Raw genomic sequence first — 19708 nt, 5'->3', positions numbered from 1 at the left:
ATATGCAACATGTATACAAACATACAGAGCAGCTCTAAATTAGCTTCTATGTTACATCTTTGGGAATTAATATGTTATTCCTTTCTTCCTCTAAGTTGAAGCTGCCCATTACTAAACATAGTCAATAGTCAATAGTTGTTTGTTCGTTTGTTTGTTTTCCCCAGTCCTGGGGCTTGCAGTCAGGGCCTGAGCACTGTCCCTGGCTTCTTTTTTGCTCAAGGCTAGCACTCTACCACTTGAGCCACAGTGCCACTTCTGGCTTTTTCTATATATGTAGTGCTGAGGAATAAAACCCAGGGCTTCATGTATGCAAGGCAAGCACTCTACCACTAGGCCATATTCCCAGCCCCTATTTTTTTTTAAACAGCATATTTTAAACTTGAAATAGGTATCTAAGCAACTGGAATGGTGTGGTCATCATGTTCAATTTTTTCCCTAAAAGCATCATTTTCAAGGTCTGTTTCTAAAAACTAAAGAGAGAAAGAAAGAGAAACGAATGAGGAAGTGAAAATTTAACAAATTAAACACAAATCGGTAGGCTATAATGGTACCAGAGCATGCTCATTGGAGAAAATATTGAAAAGGTAGTTAGGGTGGTATTCACATATCCTAAGTGCTGTGAGTTAGGGCCTGGTCCTCAGTTTAATCTTTCCTTGTCAAAGAAGGAGGCAGCCCCCTCAACTGACACCCTCCCCAGTTTGCTTCCTACTATTTCTTTTCATTTTAATAGACACTGACTTCCCTCCCACCAGCACCCAAAGGGTCTAGAATATCTTGCTCCATAGCTTGCCCTGGAATTATAAATCCCTCAGTCTTTAACTTTTGGGATGAGAAACCCAATTGGAAATTGTTATGTGTTGGGTGACTCCTATCTGTCTGTCTCTGTCTGTTTGACCTTTCAACTATCTCCAACACATCAAAGTTTAAAAAAGAAAAAAAAAACCTTTTCCAAACACCTAGTATACAGTTCTTCTAAATCTAAATCTGCACTGTAAATATTGAGATTGACATCCTGCCAATCTGAAAAACTTTCTCAACTCTTTGTTGAGCTAAAATGAAAGGGGGAAAAAGGAAAAAAGGAAACAAAAGTCCTAGCAGTCCAGGAAAATTCCAGGATCAAAATAAACATTTTAATTAATCCAGCACGTGGGTCTCCAAAAAAGATCATTTTCCTCATCTCCCCCACCCCCAGCTTTTCACCTGACTTTTTCATTAAGGCCAGGAGTGCCTCACTTTGAAGGTACTCCTCCCGCCCCTCCCCACTAGCCCCTAATGAGACCTGGTCAGGCAGTACAAGTCTTCATTTTTCCAGTACCCGGCTTCCCTGAAACCCCAGGCTCCATCACCCAGAGACTCCGGATTCCAGATCCCTTAAGCTGCGTGGGTCTCCCATCTCCCTCCCCGGAGATTCAGACCAGGCTCCCCCACCGCGCTGTTCCCCAAATGTGGCAACTCTCAGCTCCACCACCTCCTTGCCTCCCCCTCCCACTCTTCTCTGGGCCCCCACTCGCATCCACTGGCCTAAGTCCCTAGGGTAGCAGTCTCTCCCCACTGTCCTGACATCTCTCCAGGAGCCCTTCCCTACACCTTCTGTCCTGGTTCCTTTTAGGGGTTCCCTCCCCTTTCTACGCTGCCCCAAGCCATCACCTCGGTCCTAGCTCCTCTTGGGGAGTCCTCATCTTCAGACTTACTGTCCTGGCCTTTTTGGGTCCTCCTCTCAGATTCTTGTCTTCCTCCCGGAGAGAGAAGATCCTCGAAGGATGGCTCCCTTCAGCCCTGATCTCTTTTGGGGATCTCATGGCTCACTGTGCGTCCCCCACCTCCTGCTCCAGCTACTCTCAGGGTTCCTGACATCCTGAACCAGTCTCAGACTTTCTCGGAATCCCCTCTGCTGTCCTGGCCCCTCTTGGGGTTCCCTCCTCTGGCTCGCCACAATGTTCCAATGTCTCTCAGGGTCCCTTCTCCGCCCCTGGCTGTGCTGTCCCGGGTGCTCTTGGGGTCCCCTCTCTGCGCCCCGCCATTCTGTCCCAGCCACACTCGGGGTCCTCTCCCCGTGCCCCCCCCCCGCCCCGTGCAGTCCTATCCACACTCGTGGGTCCCTCCCCATGCCCCGCTGTTCTGTCCCAGCCACACTCCGGGTTCCCCTCTCCGCACCCCGTCGTGCTGTCCCAGCCACACTCGGGGTCCCCTCTCCGCGCCCTGCCGCGCAGTCCTGTCCACACTCGGGGTCTCCTCCCCTTGCCCCGCCGTGCAGCCCCGGCCACACTTGGGGTCCTTTCCGCGTCCTGCTGTGCAGCCCCACGGCCACACTCGCTCGGGGTGCCCTCCCAGTCCCCCGCTGTCCCAGCCACACTCGGGGTCCCCTCTCCGCGCCCCGCTGTCCCGGCCACACTCGGGGTCCCCTCTCCGCGCCCCGCTGTCCCGGCCACGCTCGGGGTCCCCTCTCCGTGCCCCGCCGTGCTGCCTCCCGGCCACACTCGCTCGAGGTCCCCTCTCTGCGCCCCGCTGTCCCGGCCACACTCGGGGTCCCCTCTCCGCGCCCCGCTGTCCGGGTCACTCCCGGAACTCTGTCCGTCCGTCGGTCCTCCCCGCTGCCACCGCCAATCCGGGTCCCCTTCAGGCGCTGGCCGTCCGTCAGCACTGGGCGCCCCGCATCCTCGCCGCTGCCAGCACCGGGCGCCCCGCGTTCTCACCTCAGCCCCGGTGTCACCGCTCCCGGGCCCCGCGTCGCCGCCGTCGCTTCCTCTCTCACACTTGCTCCGAGTCGCTGTCGCGCGGCGGGTCCCCTGGCAAACCCCCGGCTCCGGTCGCCCGGTGCCGGACCCCGCGTCGCGTAGCCTCCGCCCGGGACCCTGCGTCGCGCGCCACTCCTGACAGGACCCCGCCGCCCGAGGCCACACGAACCTCCGCCACCGCCGCGGCCGCCGCTGCTGTCCGAGGTGCGGCGCCTGCCAGGGGTGGCCAATCGCACCGGACTGCGCCGAGCGCGCCCCGCCCCATCGCCTCCATCCGCCCGCCCCCTGCTCCCGGCCACGCCCCCGTCCCGGCTCCGATAGGCTCTCTACTGACTTTCCCTGATCGCGGGGCCCGGGGCCGAGGCCGGATATAGGTATTGGATTGGCAGTGCCTTGGGAAGCCGAGAGGTCGATGGAGGCTGAGGATTGGTGGAGCTCACGATGGGCGGGCGTAAAGGGGTGGGGCTTTCTTGGACACGGAAGACCTTGCAACTTCCAAGTTACCCGCGGTCCGGGCTGGGGTGCGGTCTGTGTTGTAGGTGCTGCTCCGAGGTCAAAGTTCACGGCTCTCCTCCCCCACGCCTTTGCTTTTCTGGGGAGCCCCCCCCCCGAGACCACCGAGAGATAGAGTGTCCGTGGGAACGACCCCATTCTCCTGCCAGGTGACCCCTCCACAACTTCCTGAGTAATTCCATCCTTAATCGGTAATAACGTTTATTCGCCTAGGACTTGTGATGAATAAGTCCCTGGATCCTGGCAGGAAAGTTACTTTCACGGGCACCAGTTTACTGCTGTTCGAAAGAAAAGAAAACGAACATGTCTGTCTGCTAGAGGCATATAAAAGTTCAAACCTGCTCGAGGCACAACATTTTAGAAATAATCCCTTCATGAGTTTTGATGACAGCAGAGACAGGAACTGAGGTAGGCGGAGCCCTTGCTGTCCTTCAATAAGCATGTCCAACTGACGTCATCTAGGCCAAGGCCACAGGTTTTGATGATGCTGCCTGAACCAAAGGCCAAAGGCCAGTGAGCTTTGACCCCCCAGGTAACCTGTGATAAGGGAAGAACCGAGTTAATCCCAGCTGAAAGATAGTGCCTGTCTGTCAGGGGTGAAGGTCACTCACCCACATGCTTAATATTTCTGGGCAACTGGATAATGTTCACTAAATTAACACCAGAAATGGAATACTAGGTACCAAAGTAATACCTTGAATACCTAAATACCAAAGCAGGTATGTGGACTTGAGCCATTTAGCATATTATGAAAGAAATTGTTTCACTTCAGGAACCACACATTATGATCCTAACTTCTATCAGATCATATAGATGCGGCCCTAACTCTCAGAAAACCCTCTACCATTCATTTTCTTTTAAACCTTTACTTAGGGGCTGGGGATTTAGCTCAGTGGAAGAGCGCCTGCCTGGCGAGCGCAAGGCAGTTCAGTCCTCAGCTCTGGAAAAAAAAAAAAAAAAAAACAAAAAAAAAACTATAAACCTTTACTGACAAAAATTTGTTCTAATTGGTATACATGTTTCTCCTAGTGCTTTTAAAACGATATTCCATTCCAGTTACAATGGCTCCCTTAAAAAAAAAAACTGTTTGAATAAGAGGAAATGCAGAGACTCTGTAGAGGTTCTGGAAGCTACAGGACTTTGGTTTAAGTTCAGTCTGATGTTAACTTTTTCTGAGCACCAAGTTTGGGTACAATTTTTGGGAGGAATGTACAGGAAGATTTTAAGATGGTAAAAAAAAAAAGACATGGTTTTGAGGGAACTGGACTCTTAAAGGCTAGAAGAAACTACAAAATCATATTAAACCATTATGGGTGGGCAAGAATGAGTTTTTTTTTAAGTAGAGTCCTCCTTTACTTTATAAAGATCATTTATTAGTTAAGAGCTCATCCTACTAGTTCTGCAGAAACAGGAAAAAAGAAGGGTAAGCTGTCACCACCCAAGTATCTAATTGTATCTCTGCATTACATATAAAATAAGGAATTCATGACTATTTACATCTGTTGTTGCAACCAAGATATAGAAATAAAACAAGTAGATATAGATATAGAAATAAAACAAGTACTCTATTTTTTAAAAACCCTACATTCTTAAAAATATTTAGCAGCAAAACCAACTTTTAAAAGTTCAATCACGGGCTGGGGATATAGCCTAGTGGCAAGAGTGCCTGCCTCGGATACACGAGGCCCTAGGTTCGATTCCCCAGCACCACATATACAGAAAAACGGCCAGAAGCGGCGCTGTGGCTCAAGTGGCAGAGTGCTAGCCTTGAGCGGGAAGAAGCCAGGGACAGTGCTCAGGCCCTGAGTCCAAGGCCCAGGACTGGCCAAAAAAAAAAAAAAGTTCAATCACTTCTGGTGTGTGTGTGTGTGTGTGTGTGTGTGTGCGCGCGCGTGTGCCATATTGGCCTGGGCACTATCCCTGAGCTTTATGCTCAATTCTGGCCTTCAACCACTTGAACCATTTCTGGCTTTTTGGTGGTTAATTGGAATGAGAGACTTAGGGTCTTTCCTGCCATGGCTGGCTTCTAACTTCAGTCCTCAGATCTCAGCCTCAGGAATACAAACAGGCATGAGCCATTGGCTCCTGGCTTTTTCTCCCCTCTGTTATGAATAAATTCACTGATCAGAACCTAAGTTGTCCAATGCAACTGATTACAAGTAATGTAGATGTGACCCACTAGCACAAAAAAAGAGAATGACTTCATCTGTTGGACGAGGAACAGTTCTGGAATCCTATTTTAAATATAGACTGCAGATCCTCAGAGCTTTGAAAATGATTCTTATTTAGGAGCTTCAGATCTTGAAACGCCTGGAATACCATCTCACATTCCACTTTGGAAATTCTTAGGTTTCATTGGGAGGAAATAACCCTCACAAATGAAGCCAAGATTTTAATTAAAACAAGGTAGTTTATGTGAAATGTCTTAAAAATAAATATGGTGAGAATAGTTTCTCACTTTTAAAGGCTCCATGAGGGCCAGTGTAGAGATAAATTTGATCACAAAGTATCTGAGAGTGAGAATATTGTACTGGGTTCCATACTGGCTTTCAACACCTGTGTTCAGTTTTGCTATTTCTTCCCTCCCCCGACACCCTTTTTCCCTTGGCTTTACTGGGGTTTCAACTCAAGGCCTCACACTTGCTAATCTGGTGCTCTACCAGAGCCACACTAACTTTAGCCTTACCTTTTTGCTGGTTATTTTGGAGATGGAGACTACTGAGCTTTTCTGCCTGAGTTGGTCTTGAATCAAGATCCTCCTGATCTCAGCCTCCTTTGGAGTATGTATGAAGGATTATAGGCCTGAGCCTCCTGGGCCCTTACTGCTTTTTACTATTTCTATGGAGACCTGGGAGTGCATCACAGTGGAAAAACATTGAACAAATCAATATATGCCTTTGAGCCCATTTTCTGTTCTCAGCAAAAAAGGGATACTGCAAATGTGTTTGGTAATCAAAACGACAGCAACTGTTCACTTTCTACTCAAGAAATAAAGCAAATTCAAGTTGATACTCAGCTTTCTTGGTTTGTGTATTTTAGTCAAATTACTTCCCGTAGGCAAAGGTTCCATTTGCTCAGCTAAGTGTTAGTAGTTAGCAAGCTATTGGATTATGTAAAAAATAAAAAAAAATCGAGGAAATAGGAGTCATTTATTCTCTGCCAATTTTATGCAAACGACAGCCCATCTTGTCATTTGTAAACCGGGGGAGCACGTACCTGATCTGATCGAGTAAACCTATACAACAGGAAGGATTCCCAGGATCTAGGAAAATACCATTATGTGGACCATGGGATGGAGTGACAGAATCTTGTCTTTATTTTTAGTTCTGCAAAAAACCCCAAACAAACAAACAAAAAAAACCCTCCCTCTAATTCGTCATGGGGAGCCCCCCCCCCCCCCCCGTATGATCACGCGCCCTCTGGTTGGCCAGGTTTCCTGACCTATGGAGAGGGCAGTTTATGGCGTGCACCTGCCTGAAGGAGATCCCATTTCCACCTGCCCCGGGCTGCGCCGATCGCTCCGCCCCTCAGGCCCCAGGCATCCTCCCTTTAGTTCTGGCTCTGGGCGCCGCCTGGTGGCGATTTCTGAAAGCGTCCGCGGAGCTTAGCAGGAGGGGCGTGGAGTGGGGTCCTGGCGGCAGCCAGGGCTGTCCATAGCTTTGCCTAACTCGAGAGAACCTAGCCTCCGCCCCGCCCCCTGACGACCTACTGAGGGTTTTAAGACGGCAATGAAGGAGCTGCAGTTCCCACGAAAGGGGCGCCGGGCGTCTCCTCCAGTTCCTCGAGGATGGCGGGGTCAGGCCGCAGTCGGGCAGCTCACGACCCGGAAGTCGCCCTCAGCGCGAGGCCCTCGTTGCCGAGCGCGGGCGCGGGGGGCGGAGCGCGGCGCCGGCGGGGACCGGCTCGTCTCGGCGGCCGCTCCTCCTCGAGGTCGGGGCCGCTTGAGGCGCCGTCGCGCCGACGTCGGGGACGCCCGAAAGGCGGCTGCGGGCTCCGAGGCGACATGAGTGCGGCCGGGCTGCTGGCTCCGGCGCCGGCCCCGGCTGGAGCGCCGCCCGCCGCGGATTTCTACCCCGAGGAGGACGAGGAGCTGGAGAGCGCCGAGGACGACGAGCGCAGTTGCCGGGGCCGCGACTCGGACGAGGGTCCGTGCGGGGCTGCGGGACGGCGGCGAGTGTGGGCGGGGAGTGAGCGGCGAGGGGTCGGGGGCCAGGGCGCGCGGGGAGAGGGGACACTGGGCGAGGGGTCCGGGGGTGAGGGCGCGCGGGGAGAGGGGTCGGGGGTGAGGGCGGGGGCGAGGCCGTGCCGGGAGAGGAGGCGAGGGGTCTGGGGGCGTGGACGTGCGGGGGGAGGGGTCAGGGGTGAGGGGACACCGGCGAGGCGTCGAGGGAGACGGGGCGCGGGTGAGGGCGCGCGGGGTCGCTACGGCCCTGGGGCCGCGACTCCCAGGAAGGTGCTGTGGGCGGGCGGCGGGGGAGGCGGGGTGCGGGGACAAGTGCGGCCCCGGGCCTAGGGTGCGGACTGGAGCCGAGCACCCTGACTCAGTGCCTGAAAGGTTGGGGACCCCCGGGGTCGCCCTGACTCGCACTTAGGCAGAGACTGTCCGAGGTGTTGGTTCCTTTAAGGCCCCCTCCCCCCCCCCGGGCAAAGCTTGGGTCTTCCTGGGACAGTTCACCCCAGAGCGCTTGGCTGCTGAACAACCCCTCTCTCTCACCCCCCGACCCCGGCAGGGCCCGAGGGAAGCCCTAGGTCCCCGGCTTTCTTTCTCTAGGCTCAAATCAGCTGGACTTGCAAAGTTGAATTTTTTTTTTTTTGGTCTGTTTGTTTTTTTGACAGTCCTGGTGCTTGGACTCAGGTCCCCAGCACTGTCCCTGGCTTCTTTTTGCTCAAAGATAGCACTCTACCCCTTGAGCCACAGCGCCACTTCTGGCCGTTTTCTATATATGTGGTGCTAGGGAATCGAACCTAGGGCTTCATCTATACGAAGCAGGCACTCTTGCCACTAGGCCATATTCCCAGCCCAGGGCTTGCAAAGTTGAAAGAAACAAAACCCAAAGCCGGGGAGCCGTGGCGCAGGCCTTCAATCCTGGCTACCCGGGAGGCTGAGGTCTGAGGATCGCGGTGAGAAGCCAGCCGGGGCTGGAAAGTGACGTCCCGGTTTACCACAGAAAAGCGGAAGTGGAGCGGTGGCCCAGGTGGCCCAAGTAGTTTAGCGCTAGCCAGAGGGAAAGAAAAAAAAAACAACAACAAAACGGGGACTGTGCGCAGGTCCTTAGTTCAAGCTCCAGGCTGGTGCACACAGTCTCTCTCCCCTTCTTCCCTCTCCCGGTGTAAATTTGATCTCAAAGTAACTTTCTGGCTTCGCTTTGTCTCACCCTCGCTGTTGGGGCTTAGTAGCGCAACCAGGTACTTAGTCTGAGGCTCTGGAAAGTTTTTTTTGGGGGTGAGGGCAGTCTTGGGGCTTGGGACTCAGGATCCGGGCACTGTCCCTGTGGCTTCTTTTTGCTCAAGGCTTGCACTCTATCTTTTGAGCCACAGTGACACTTAGGCTTTTTCTGTGTGTGTGCTGAGGCATCGAACCCAGGGCTTCATGCATGCTAGGCAAGCACTGTACCGCTAAGCCACATTCCCAGCCTCCCCTCCCCCCGCAAGGGTTTTTAACACTAGGGGAATGGGCACAGGGAGAAGTGGGACTTGCTCGATAGTGTCTGCTAGAGGGAGAAGAAAGATGAAGAAATAGAAAAGGACAAGGAGATACCCATGTGGGTACAGTATCCTGGTACGTTGGGTCGCAAAGATAAGGTAGACCAGTTGTCTGGAGTCAGCCTCCCAGTTGCCAAGTAAGCCAGCTGGCTGGCACCTAGTGGGGCCTCCCTGAACCCCTTCGCCCTAATAAGATCCCCACAGAGCCAGTTCAGTCCCTGAGAAGGCCTGCAGGTGCATGGTATTGACCTATTGAAAACTTTGCACCCGTTGGCCACCAGGGGGAGCACTGAAACCAAAGTTGACTTTCTTTTCGCTATAGGGTTGGTGAAATTCTGTACTTTCAGCTATGTGCTGGAGAACAGGGTTAAAAATGTTTTGGAACTGTTACTTTGTTTTTTAAAGCTTTCTTTTTTTAAACTATGTATTTTATTTATGTGGTACTAAGGAATGGAACCCAGGGCCTCATGCATGCTAGGCTAGCACTCTACCACTAAGCCACATTCCCAGCCCACTTTTTTTTTAAACAGTCATCTTGCCTCCATTCTGCTTTTTGTAACTTTAAATTTTGGTTATTAGAGTTAGATTTGTTGTGGGGAATTTTTTTCCATTGTATGTATCTGAGGAGCAGCGTGTGCAGGTTTAAACCCAGCACCCATCAGGAGAGTGTGCACTCTTTGTTTTGATCAGTGAGTAGAGCGTGACTGTCTGCAGTTCCTGGTGGTGATGCCTGTAGTGGAGTCCCCCCCAAGGGAGGGCACCACAATGTAATGGGGTCTGGGGGGGGAACCCCCCATCCCTCCCAAGAGTCCACCACTCACAGTCTCGAGTAAAATGATGATAAAAGGATGGATTTATTGGGGAAGTAAAAAACAGACTGACCAGCCAGGGCCACCACACTCGGGGTTGGGTTATAAAGGCAAATACCACATGGTCAAGCTTGCTATATGCAGGTAGCCAATGAGGTTAAAACACTTACAGAGCATGCCAGGTCACACACAGGTGGCCATTGGAGTTACAATCGGCCTCATAGTAACTGTTTGAACCAACCTCTCATTTTAGTTAGAATTGGCACACTGATTTGGTGGGGCTCACATGATGCAGGCGGATACGCCTACTCATGGGAGAGCACAGGCTTAACCTTGAACATTCCCTACTCAGGTGGTCAAGCAGTTTACCCAATCTTATCACAGAGAAGGGGAACTTCCCTGGATAGGGTGGGGGAGATTTTAGTGAAGATAGAGTCAGCTTCTGCTCACTTTAACTAATCTGAGATGGAGTAAGTCTGGCTCCCCTCAACAGCCAATGATGGAGCTGTCCTGATCTGATCTCCATATTGCAATGCCCACATTTTCCCTTGCACTGCCCTGATTGTTACAATGGCAGCCTTGACCAGGACCCCCTGTCTGATGCACCCTCTTCCCTGGCTGCCCTTCAGATAAAGGCAGACTCTTTCGTACAGCTGCTTGGGCAAGTTGGAAGTGGTATTTGCTGCATGAACTATGTAGTGGTTTTCACTTGTGGTTTCATGCAGGCCTGTGGTCCCTGGTGAGTAGAAGTTTATTATGTAGTTGCCATGAATTATAATCTTAACCTTTAATTTCTCAGATACGGAGGATGCCAGTGAGACTGACCTGGCAAAGCATGATGAAGAAGACTATGTGGAGATGAAGGAACAGTGAGTTTATTTGCCTGTCTCTGTTCATTAATATACAATCTTTGTGGTGGCTGTGGTTTTGACCTTAGTACTTCAAAAGCACACGTATCTCTGCATTTCCCCCTTTAAAGCAGTACCGGCTAGTCTTTTGGATAAAAGATTTTTGAGTCTTGTATCTAGGTTTTGACATAATGACAGTGCCCAGAGAAGGTAACTGGCATTACATGCTGGCTGTTGTACTTTGTCTTGGAGAGCTCAGGGACCCAGGACTAGAGCAGGCTGCTGACTCCTGTGTGTTCCTTGTCCCAATCTCTCTCTTCTTCACCACTCCTCACCCACACCCTATCCTTGACGACAGCCACATGTGCCCATAGAGCAAATTCTGCTCATCTTTGTATGTTTTTTTCTTCTGAGACAGTAATGTTGTCTAGGCTGGTCTCAAACTCCTGGGCTCTCCCAGTCCTCCTGTCTCAGCTTCCTAAGTGCTAGGAGCCCCTGGGCTTCCCTCTATCCCACTTGCTTTTTATCACACACCCTGATGGAAGGCAGTTTAGCATAGTCACTGAGTATTTATTGAGGATCTTGATTTGGACCTCTGAAAATTTTTTTTTTTTGCCCAGTCCTGGGGTTTGGACTCAGGGCCTGAGCACTGTCCCTGGTTTCTTTTTGCTCAAGGCTAGCACTCTGCCACTTGAGCCACAGCGCCACTTCTGGCCATTTTCTATGTATGTGGTGCTGGGGAATCCAACCCAGGGCTTCGTGTATATGAGGCAAGCGCTCTTGCCACTAGGCCATATTCCCAGCCCAACCTCTGAAATTTTTTAAAAGTAGAAGGTCTGCATTCTTTTGTAGGTCCTATTTGCAAAGGTTTGTGGTCATCTTGTAGATTCTTTCATTCTTTTTAAGTTTTGAAACTCAAAAAGATAATTCAGTTAAGTCTGGCTAGGAAAGATAATAATGGGGTCACCTTCATAACGCCTGTCATCTTTGCCACAGTGGGCTGTTTTTTTTTTTTTTTTTTGCCAGTCCTGGAGCTTTGACTTAGGGCCTGAGCCCTGGCCTTGGCTTCTTTTTGCTCAAGGCTAGCACTCTACCTCTTGAGCCACTTCTGCCTTTTTCTGTTTATGTGGTGATAAGGAATGGAACACGGGGCTTCATGCATGGTAGGCATGCACTCTAACACTAAGCCACATTCCCAGCCCCAGTGGGCTGGGTTTTATTCTTCACTAGCCTTTTCCTGAATGTTGACCCTTTTGAGATGTATTTTCACATTTCCCAGTATACAGATTTTTAAATATTTTGCTTGCTTTTTCCATCTGCCACTGTTGCTTTTCACTGACCAACTCAGATGCAGGCACTGTCTGGCACTGTCTATGGGGTGGGAAATTTAATGCCTTGGGTTTGAGTACTGACTTTTTGTGTTTGTTTGTGGGTTCTTTTTGTTTGCTTGTTTGTTTTTGGTCATTTGTGAGGCTTGAACTCAGCCTGGGTGCTCTCCCAGAGCTTTTTCTCTCAAGGCTAGTGCTCTACCACTTAGAACCACAGTGCCACTTCTGGTTTTCTGGTGATTAATTGGAGATAAGAATCTTATAAACTTTCCTGCCTTGGCTGGCTTTGAACCGAGATCCTCAGATCTCAGCCTCCTAAGTAGCTAGGATTACAGGCATGAGCTACTGGTGCCCAGCCTTGTGGATGGTTTTATGTCTGTTTCCTCTCCTCTATTTGATGTTTAAACACAATTTTTAGAGATAATCTCTGGGTTGGAAATAACTTTAAAATAGTTTTGACTAAAATGCAATACCTTGTGTGGCTCCTGGTGATCATCAAGAGTCCATTGGAACCTGCCCTAGGACACCTGACTTGTGGGAGAAGGCCAAAGCCTGGCCAGATTTAGCTGAATTATCCTTTGAGTTTCTTTTTTTTTTTTTTTTTTTTTGGCCAGTCCTGGGCCTTGGACTCAGGGCCCGAGCACCGTCCCTGGCTTCTTCCCGCTCAAGGCTAGCACTCTGCCACTTGAGCCACAGCGCCGCTTCTGGCCGTTTTCTGTATATGTGGTGCTGGGGAATCGAACCTAGGGCCTCGTGTATCCGAGGCAGGCACTCTTGCCACTAGGCTATATCCCCAGCCCCCCTTTGAGTTTCTTGATGATAATAGTCTAAACCTCAAAACAAAAAAACAACAAACCCAACTCTGTCCAACATGTAGCAGGGACAACCTTTTTGTTTTTGTTTTTGCCAGTCCTGGGGCTTGGACTCAGGGTGCTGTCCCTGACTTTTTTTTGCTCAAGGCTAGCACTCTACCTCTTGAGCCACAGTGCCACTTTCCAGCTTTTTCTGTTTATGTGGTGCTGAGGAATCAAACCCCCAGGGCTTTGTGCATGCTAGGCAAACACTCTACTGCTAAGCCACATTCCCAGACCCACCACAGCCTTTAAATAAACTGCTTAGAAGAGATCTCCAAATACAACCTACACTCCTCTAGTCCATTGAGCCAAGAGGTAGAAATGTAATATGCCATATGCTTTGTGTATGCTCCCAGTTCTCACCCAGCTGGTAACTTTTGCCTCTGAACTACTGTTATTTTTTGTTGTGGTTGTTCTTTTGCTCCTGAAATAGGCCTTAGAAGAAGTGATAAGGTGGTTTACTGGCTCACTGCTCACAAAGCTTTGCTTTCTTGTAGACCTATACTGTGAAGACATCATCTTCCTTTTGGAAGTTTCATTTAGTGCCAGCTCCACATTGTTGTGGTGTCCGATGTTGCATCTTAAATGCAAAAGAAAAGAGCAAGGCACTTACTTGCACTTCTCCTTTGTATGTCCTTGCTTACCTCTCCACCATTGGTGTTTCTTGCAATTTACCATTTTCATCTTTGGACTAGTTCATAGGAGAAGCCGCAAAATTAGGGTGTGATTCAAAAACATGGGAGCCTGTCCCTTTGTGATCCCTGTGTATGGAGCCTTGTAAACCTCTCCTTTCCTCCCTCCCTTGAAGGACCCTGGAACTCCCTAAACAGTGGGGGCAGCTTCTGTGTGAATGGTGTTTGGAACTGAGGACTGACATTGTCTTTCCATGTGACTTTTTTTTTTTTTAATAGGATGTATCAGGACAAACTGGCTTCTCTCAAGAGGCAGCTGCAACAGCTGCAGGAAGGTCGGTGTGCTTGTCTCTGTTGTTTCTAAATATCCTTAAGATGTGCCTAACTTTCTGCTCTGTGGGAGTGATTAAAGAGATCCAGGACACATTTTGCTGTCTTCTATCAATGAAGTAATGGTTTTTAAGCTTTTCCATATTCTAAAAGGGATCAAATTCTTCTAAAGTGAAATTCCCTGTGGAGCCTTCTAGAAGTCTCCAGTTGAGTTCTCTGTGCCTCAAGCATGGTGCTCTTAGAAGCTGCTATGCAGCTCCACTGTCATGCAGTGATCTGTGGTGTGAGGAGGGGAGGTGGAGCAAACTGATCTTCAGAATACCCACCTGTTTTGTTAATTCCCAAATCCAGGTACATTGCAGGAATATCAGAAGAGGATGAAAAAGCTGGACCAGCAGTACAAAGAAAGGATCCGGAATGCAGGTGAGGGTCTCTAAAATGAAAGCACCCTGTATAGTTTTCCCTCTCGTTGATCAGCCCTGTAATGTTACCCCATCTGTTGTCCACAGGTGTTCTGGATATTCCACTGGGGTGGAGGGTTGTAGGGAAGAGACTACAGTAGGTGCAGTTTTTGGGTAGCTTAGGGCAACAATGGTGGCCCCTCCCCCCCTGGAAGTCTTCATCTTTTCTGGTCTGCCTGGCTGAGAGTAGACAGCCAGAGGGGTTCTGATGCTAAAGAGGGTTTCCCTGCCCACTGTTAGCTGCTGGCTTCTGGATTCTGTGCTCAGGGAGAAGGGCCCTCCTCCTCTCCCCAAGTATTGAATTGTAAGCCTGCAGAGAAAAGGAGCATGCTTTTTGCTTTGGGGCTGTTGTATGCAGTAAATTCATATGTTGAGTATATGCTCCATTTACATAGTGTAAGCGACATAAGGCTGTGAGCACATTGCCCGTAGCTTTAAGAAACTTGCCATTGCATTGATAGAAGATAGCTACACAGGTAAAGGGAAAGAACCCTTGGTAGGAGCAGGGTCAGGTTTGAAAACAAGATCTGGGCATTCCAGCTTAAGTGGATGAGCTGCTTTTCTTCATTCTTGCAGACTGTCCATCCTGTTCTTTTGTGTTATGTCATATTGAAGGCACAGAAGCACCCTTAGATCAGTCACAATGTGGCTGTAGAAAGCAGTCAGTCTTGCAGTCCACCTCTTCAGCTGTGCTGCTTTGGCTAAAGCCATGTTGTCCGCCTGCTTGCTGCATGGGTGGCACTGCCTGAAGCTGCTATAGCATGGTGTGTGCTTGGGCTCCTGTATCCAGCCATTCCTGGAGCCAACATGCTGAGGGCTTCTCCCATCGGAAAACAGAATGGCTTAGTCTTCTCCTCAGTTTACATTTTCCATCAAGCAGCTTTAGATGGCCTCTGTGCCTTGAGAGCTCTCTAGGGGTGTGGCTGTGCTCTCTGGCCTGTGGGTCTGTAGGGTGGGTGTCAGGTTTGCACTGGAGACTGCTAAGCTGGGCTCAGTACCCAGCAGTCTTTACTGACTGCATACCATAGGCCATAGGCTTATTTTTTTCCAAATATGGGTTTTGTGGAGGGCTTATAGTCTGCTGGTGTGTGTGTGTGTGTGTGTGTGTGTGTGTGTGTGTGTGTGTGTGTGTGTTAGGTGAGAGGCTGTCTGTCTGCCAGTTGTCTGGTACATAGTAGGTCCTAAGAAACCTGTAGAGCACTGCTGGGCATGTCCTTCAGGCGGCTGAGGGGGGCTTGGTGAGTGAAGGACTGAAGTTGTTAAGGAAATTGAGGGTGTGGTCTGAGGCCTGGTGTCTGTGGGTAAAGTCCTAGGAGAGCCAAGCAGGACCTCTGCTGTGTTTCTTCCTGAGCCATTCTGCCTGTATGTGGAGTGGGGGGGTGGGTGGGCTGTGAGGGGTGGGGAAGACTTGATTCAGGTAGTGGTTGGGTGTTTTTGCCCTCAGGCTGAACTGCTGGAGCTATTTGCCTTCTGGACCAAATGTAAACAAAGTAGCACTCATACTTCTTATGTCCTTCCCTTTTAAGTGAGACATTTACTTTGTGTAATGTGCTGTCAGAGAGCAATTCCAAGTCTAAATGAGTCCCCATGTTTCTGGGAGGAAAGACATTTCACATGGGGAACCAGGATCTAACTATATACTGTTGTTCTCTTCCAGAGCTCTTCCTTCAGCTGGAGGTAAGTACTGGGCTTGCAGACTGGGCTGCCTTAGGAAGCTGGCTCTTCCTGATACTGGAGACCTTCTCCTTCCTTTGTTGTTGGATAGCTAATGCTTAACACAAAGACTGCTCACTGCTTTGTTTTTTTTTTGTTTGTTTGTTTGTTTTTGTTTGGTTGAGAGGCTTGAACTCTGGGCCTGGGCGCTGTCTCTGAGCTCTTCAGCTCAAGGCTAGCACTCTACCACATGAGCCACAGCTCCACTTCTGGTTTTCTGGTGACTAATTGGAGATAAGAGTCTCATGGACTTTCTTGCCTGGGCTGGCTTTGAACCTCAGTCCTCAGATCTCAGCCCCCTGAGTAGCCAGGATTGGAGGTGTGAGCCACCTGCACCCTGCTTTTCTGTGGCTTTTGCCCCACAGTATTTCTGAATTATTTTGGGGGACTTGAAGCAGTCTGGCCTTGGAATTGCTCATAGACTGTTTTTTAACAGCAACTCTGGGCCACTAAGAAAAGTTTCCTTTCAGTCTGTATTCACTCAGTGATGGCTCTGCCATCCTCTGGGAAGCGTCAGGGCCAGTCCTGAGGGATGTTCTTGTGTTGAAGGGGGGAATGAAGAGTTAAAGTAAACCCCATTTTCAGGCAGCCCCCGTTCGTTTTGTTGTCTGTTTAAACTATAAGCAAACCCAGGGCAAGCTTATTAGGGCCCAGCCGGTCAAGAACACTAACCGCCTGGGAATGCTTAACTCTAACCGCCCCCAGAATGCCTCGAGCCCTGAGCCAATCAAATTTGTACCCGTGTCCTAATCTTGCTTGCTTAAAACACCTGATTGCTGTAACTTTGTTTTTTTTCCTTGCTTGAACACCTGATAGCTGTAACTTTGTTTTTTGCCTTTATAAGCCCTGTGTAATCGCAGCTCGGGGCTTCCTCCTACCCTCCGCTGTGTCAGTGGGTAGGACTAGGCCCGAGTTGCAGCTCGCCTGAATAAAGCCTTGCTTTTGCATTTCGGAACGTCTGAGTCTCGGTGGCCTTCTTGGTGGTCTTCTTGCGACTTGGCATAACAGTGTCAGGTGGCAAGTGGATGGAATGGTGGTGATTTTCAGCCCTGTTGTTGGAAGCCATTCTAGAACTGGAGTCACTGCCCAAAGGATCACACGGTCCCCACCCACAACCCCTGTGTCCACTGTGCACTGTGTGCACAGTACGGGGATATTGAAGTGGATGCTTGCATTGGAGAAGTTCTCAAGTGCTAAAGTACCCCAGTACTGCAAAAAGTGGGGGGGGAATGTTTACAGAGTTAAAGTTTTTTTTTTTAACTTTTTGTACTGGCATTGGAACTCAGGGTCAGGGCCTTACTGATTGATTGCAAGGCTGTCTCTACCCCTTGAGCCATGCCCCCCAGTCCTTTTTGCTTTTGTTATTTTTCTGATAAGGTGTTCTAGGTTTACCCTGGGGTCATTGTGGACCAGAATCCCCCTACTTAGGCCGCCTGCATAGCTGAGATTACGAACCTGAACCACCTTATTTAGCTACTTTGTTGAGATGGTGTTCTCACTAACTCTTTGCCCAGGCTGGCTCAAACTATGTTCCTCTAATCTCCACCTCACCAAGTTGACTGGGAAGTTAATTTTGTTTAATTGCAATGTTTGAATACTTCAAAGTTAAGGAACCTTGTAAATGATCTGTACTTCTAAGTATAAAAAAATAGTAGCTTAGGGCTGGGAATATGGCCTAGTGGCAAAGTGCTTGCTAGCATGCATGAAGCCCTGGGTTTGATTCTTCAGCACCACATATATAGAAAAAGCCAGAAGTGGTGCTGTGGCTCAAGAGGTAGAGTGCTAGCCTTGAGCAAAAAGACAGGGACAGTGCTGAGGCCCTGAGTCCAAGGCCCAGGACTGGCAAAAAAAAAAAAAAAAAAAAAGTAGCTTAATTTGTCTAGGTTTAGTATCTTGCAGTTAATTTTTTAAAAGTTTTTATTATAAAACTGATGTACAGAGAGGTTACAATTTTCTTGCAGTTAATTTTGAGTAGAGATTTCATTTTAAGATTGTCTCCTTCAAAGGGATTATTTACTGTGCTTGAGAGACTGTGCTTTATTGTGCCTTCCTGGGAGGAGGGGGAGCAGTACTGTGGCCAGACTTGGCCTTTGTTAGCCTTGCTCCCCCCACTGCCGGTGCCACATGTATGAGTGAGACGGACTTGTGCTTCTGGTCAAGGTATTTTCTTGGCTGTTGGGGACAGAGCCTGACTTCCAGCTGCTTGGACTATGTCCCCTTAGCCTCTGTTTCTTTCTTGCTCAGACTGAACAAGTGGAAAGGAACTACATCAAAGAGAAGAAGGCAGCAGTGAAGGAATTTGAGGACAAGAAGGTGGAGCTGAAAGAGAACCTGATTGCAGAGCTGGAAGAAAAGAAGAAAATGATCGAGAATGAGAAGCTCACAATGGAGCTAACTGGAGGTATGGAAGCTGAGTGTGCATGTGTCCCTGTGTTCCTGGTGGGCTCCACTTCTGCTGTCTCCCACCTCCATGGCAGGGCATGGCCGTGGCGGGAGGGCTTTTACCTTGTGTGGGCTGTGTGGCTTCTATCCAGCTGCTTCAGTTCTGGGAGTTTTTCCTGACTGTTGAGGCTGGCTGTAAGCTAACCCTCGGTTATGGTTAGAAGTGCCCAGGATAGAGTATAGCAGAAATGCAGGTGCTTCAGTAGGAGGTGTTCCTTGAATAGGAAGTGCAAGCTCTGGCTTGTGCTCTACCTGACTCTCACCAGGGCTGGCTGTGCTTGTGTCTTGGTCCTTTTCAATCACTAACTAGCCTATCTGCTCTGATGGACTCTGCTGTGTTTGCCGTCTGCCCTAATTACAGGCGAGGTGCTGTATCTTCTCTTCTGAGTTGCTCCATCTTTCCCCAGGCTGTATTGTGAGCATTTCAAAGCCAGTGCTATTCCATCAGGGCACTTGACTCTTGTGTGAGGGTACTGAGGTTGTCCAAGGCTTAGTTAGGGCCAAGCCATACCCCCACCCTAGGATTTCCTCAACTGCATGTGGGAGCCCAGCAGGGCACAGCAAGTTTCAGGGAGAAGTGATGTGGGCTGACTTAGTGGCTTCATGTAGGCTGATGAGCCCTGGAAGGATTCACAGGATGGGCTGGAACTTGGCAAACTCTGCAGAGCAGGTAGGGAAAATCTGTTGCTTGATGTCTCATGCCATGCCCTGCTGCACAGCCCTCATTTAACTCATCCATGTTGAGAAGTTCTGGTACTCTGGTATGTCTGCTTTTGACAGGTGCATGTTTGGCTCTTTTTCTTTTTAGTGGACAAACTTGGAGCTGACTTTGAAATGAAAAGGAACTAGTATAGATTTTCCTCCCCTTCCCACCCACTCGCCCTCCCCAATAAGTTTCTGTACTGTGAACCCACTTGGGCCTCCCACTGATAGACTTCTACCCTGATGAGAATGTGCTTGTGTCTCACAGTGGGACAGGGCCCAAACCCCTCAAGTCTCTGCTAGGTTCCTCATTGGAAGACTTGGTGAAAGAATGTGAGTGCCTTAAGCCTCCTGTTTTAGAGCAGGCAGATGCTTCAGTAGCATCTTCAGACAGCCCCATCTTGTTGGGGGATTTCAGTTACTAGACTGGTAGTGTTGCGCTACCTCATTTGTAGCAGTCTGCCTGCCTGTGCTATGACCCTCTGCTGGTGGCTATGACTGGCATTGATGCCTCATTGCTCTGTTAGAGACACCAGATGCTCCAGAGCCTTCATTAGGCTAGTGGGAAATAGTGTCTGGTTATAGCTGCTCCCTTTCCATCTGCAGGGAATGGTACCAGCTCCTCACCTGTGATTTGG

The 19708-nt window shown here is 49.7% G+C and overlaps 2 protein-coding genes across 2 annotated transcripts in view; one reads left to right on the top strand and one right to left on the bottom strand.

Annotated features, from left to right (window-relative positions):
- The window catches only part of Taok3 (TAO kinase 3), a 133151-nt gene extending 130234 nt beyond the window's left edge, over positions 1-2917 (bottom strand). Inside the window, exon 1 of the mRNA XM_048342867.1 lies at positions 2694-2917. The gene's annotated coding sequence lies outside the window, so the exon portion shown is untranslated. The remainder of the gene's footprint in view (positions 1-2693) is intronic.
- Positions 2918-7117: 4200 nt separating this feature from the next.
- Suds3 (SDS3 homolog, SIN3A corepressor complex component) overlaps positions 7118-19708 on the top strand; it is a 31479-nt gene continuing 18888 nt past the window's right edge. The window contains exons 1-6 of the mRNA XM_048342866.1: positions 7118-7393; positions 10560-10629; positions 13702-13757; positions 14104-14175; positions 15871-15890; positions 18171-18327. Coding sequence (XP_048198823.1) covers positions 7252-7393; positions 10560-10629; positions 13702-13757; positions 14104-14175; positions 15871-15890; positions 18171-18327 — 517 coding nt within the window. The 5' untranslated portion in view covers positions 7118-7251. The remainder of the gene's footprint in view (positions 7394-10559; positions 10630-13701; positions 13758-14103; positions 14176-15870; positions 15891-18170; positions 18328-19708) is intronic.

This window comes from Perognathus longimembris, chromosome 3 (assembly GCF_023159225.1).
Source record: "Perognathus longimembris pacificus isolate PPM17 chromosome 3, ASM2315922v1, whole genome shotgun sequence".
Classification (NCBI taxonomy): domain Eukaryota; kingdom Metazoa; phylum Chordata; class Mammalia; order Rodentia; family Heteromyidae; genus Perognathus; species Perognathus longimembris.
Note: the sequence above shows the minus strand (reverse complement) of the source record. Positions and strands in the feature narration are given on the sequence as shown.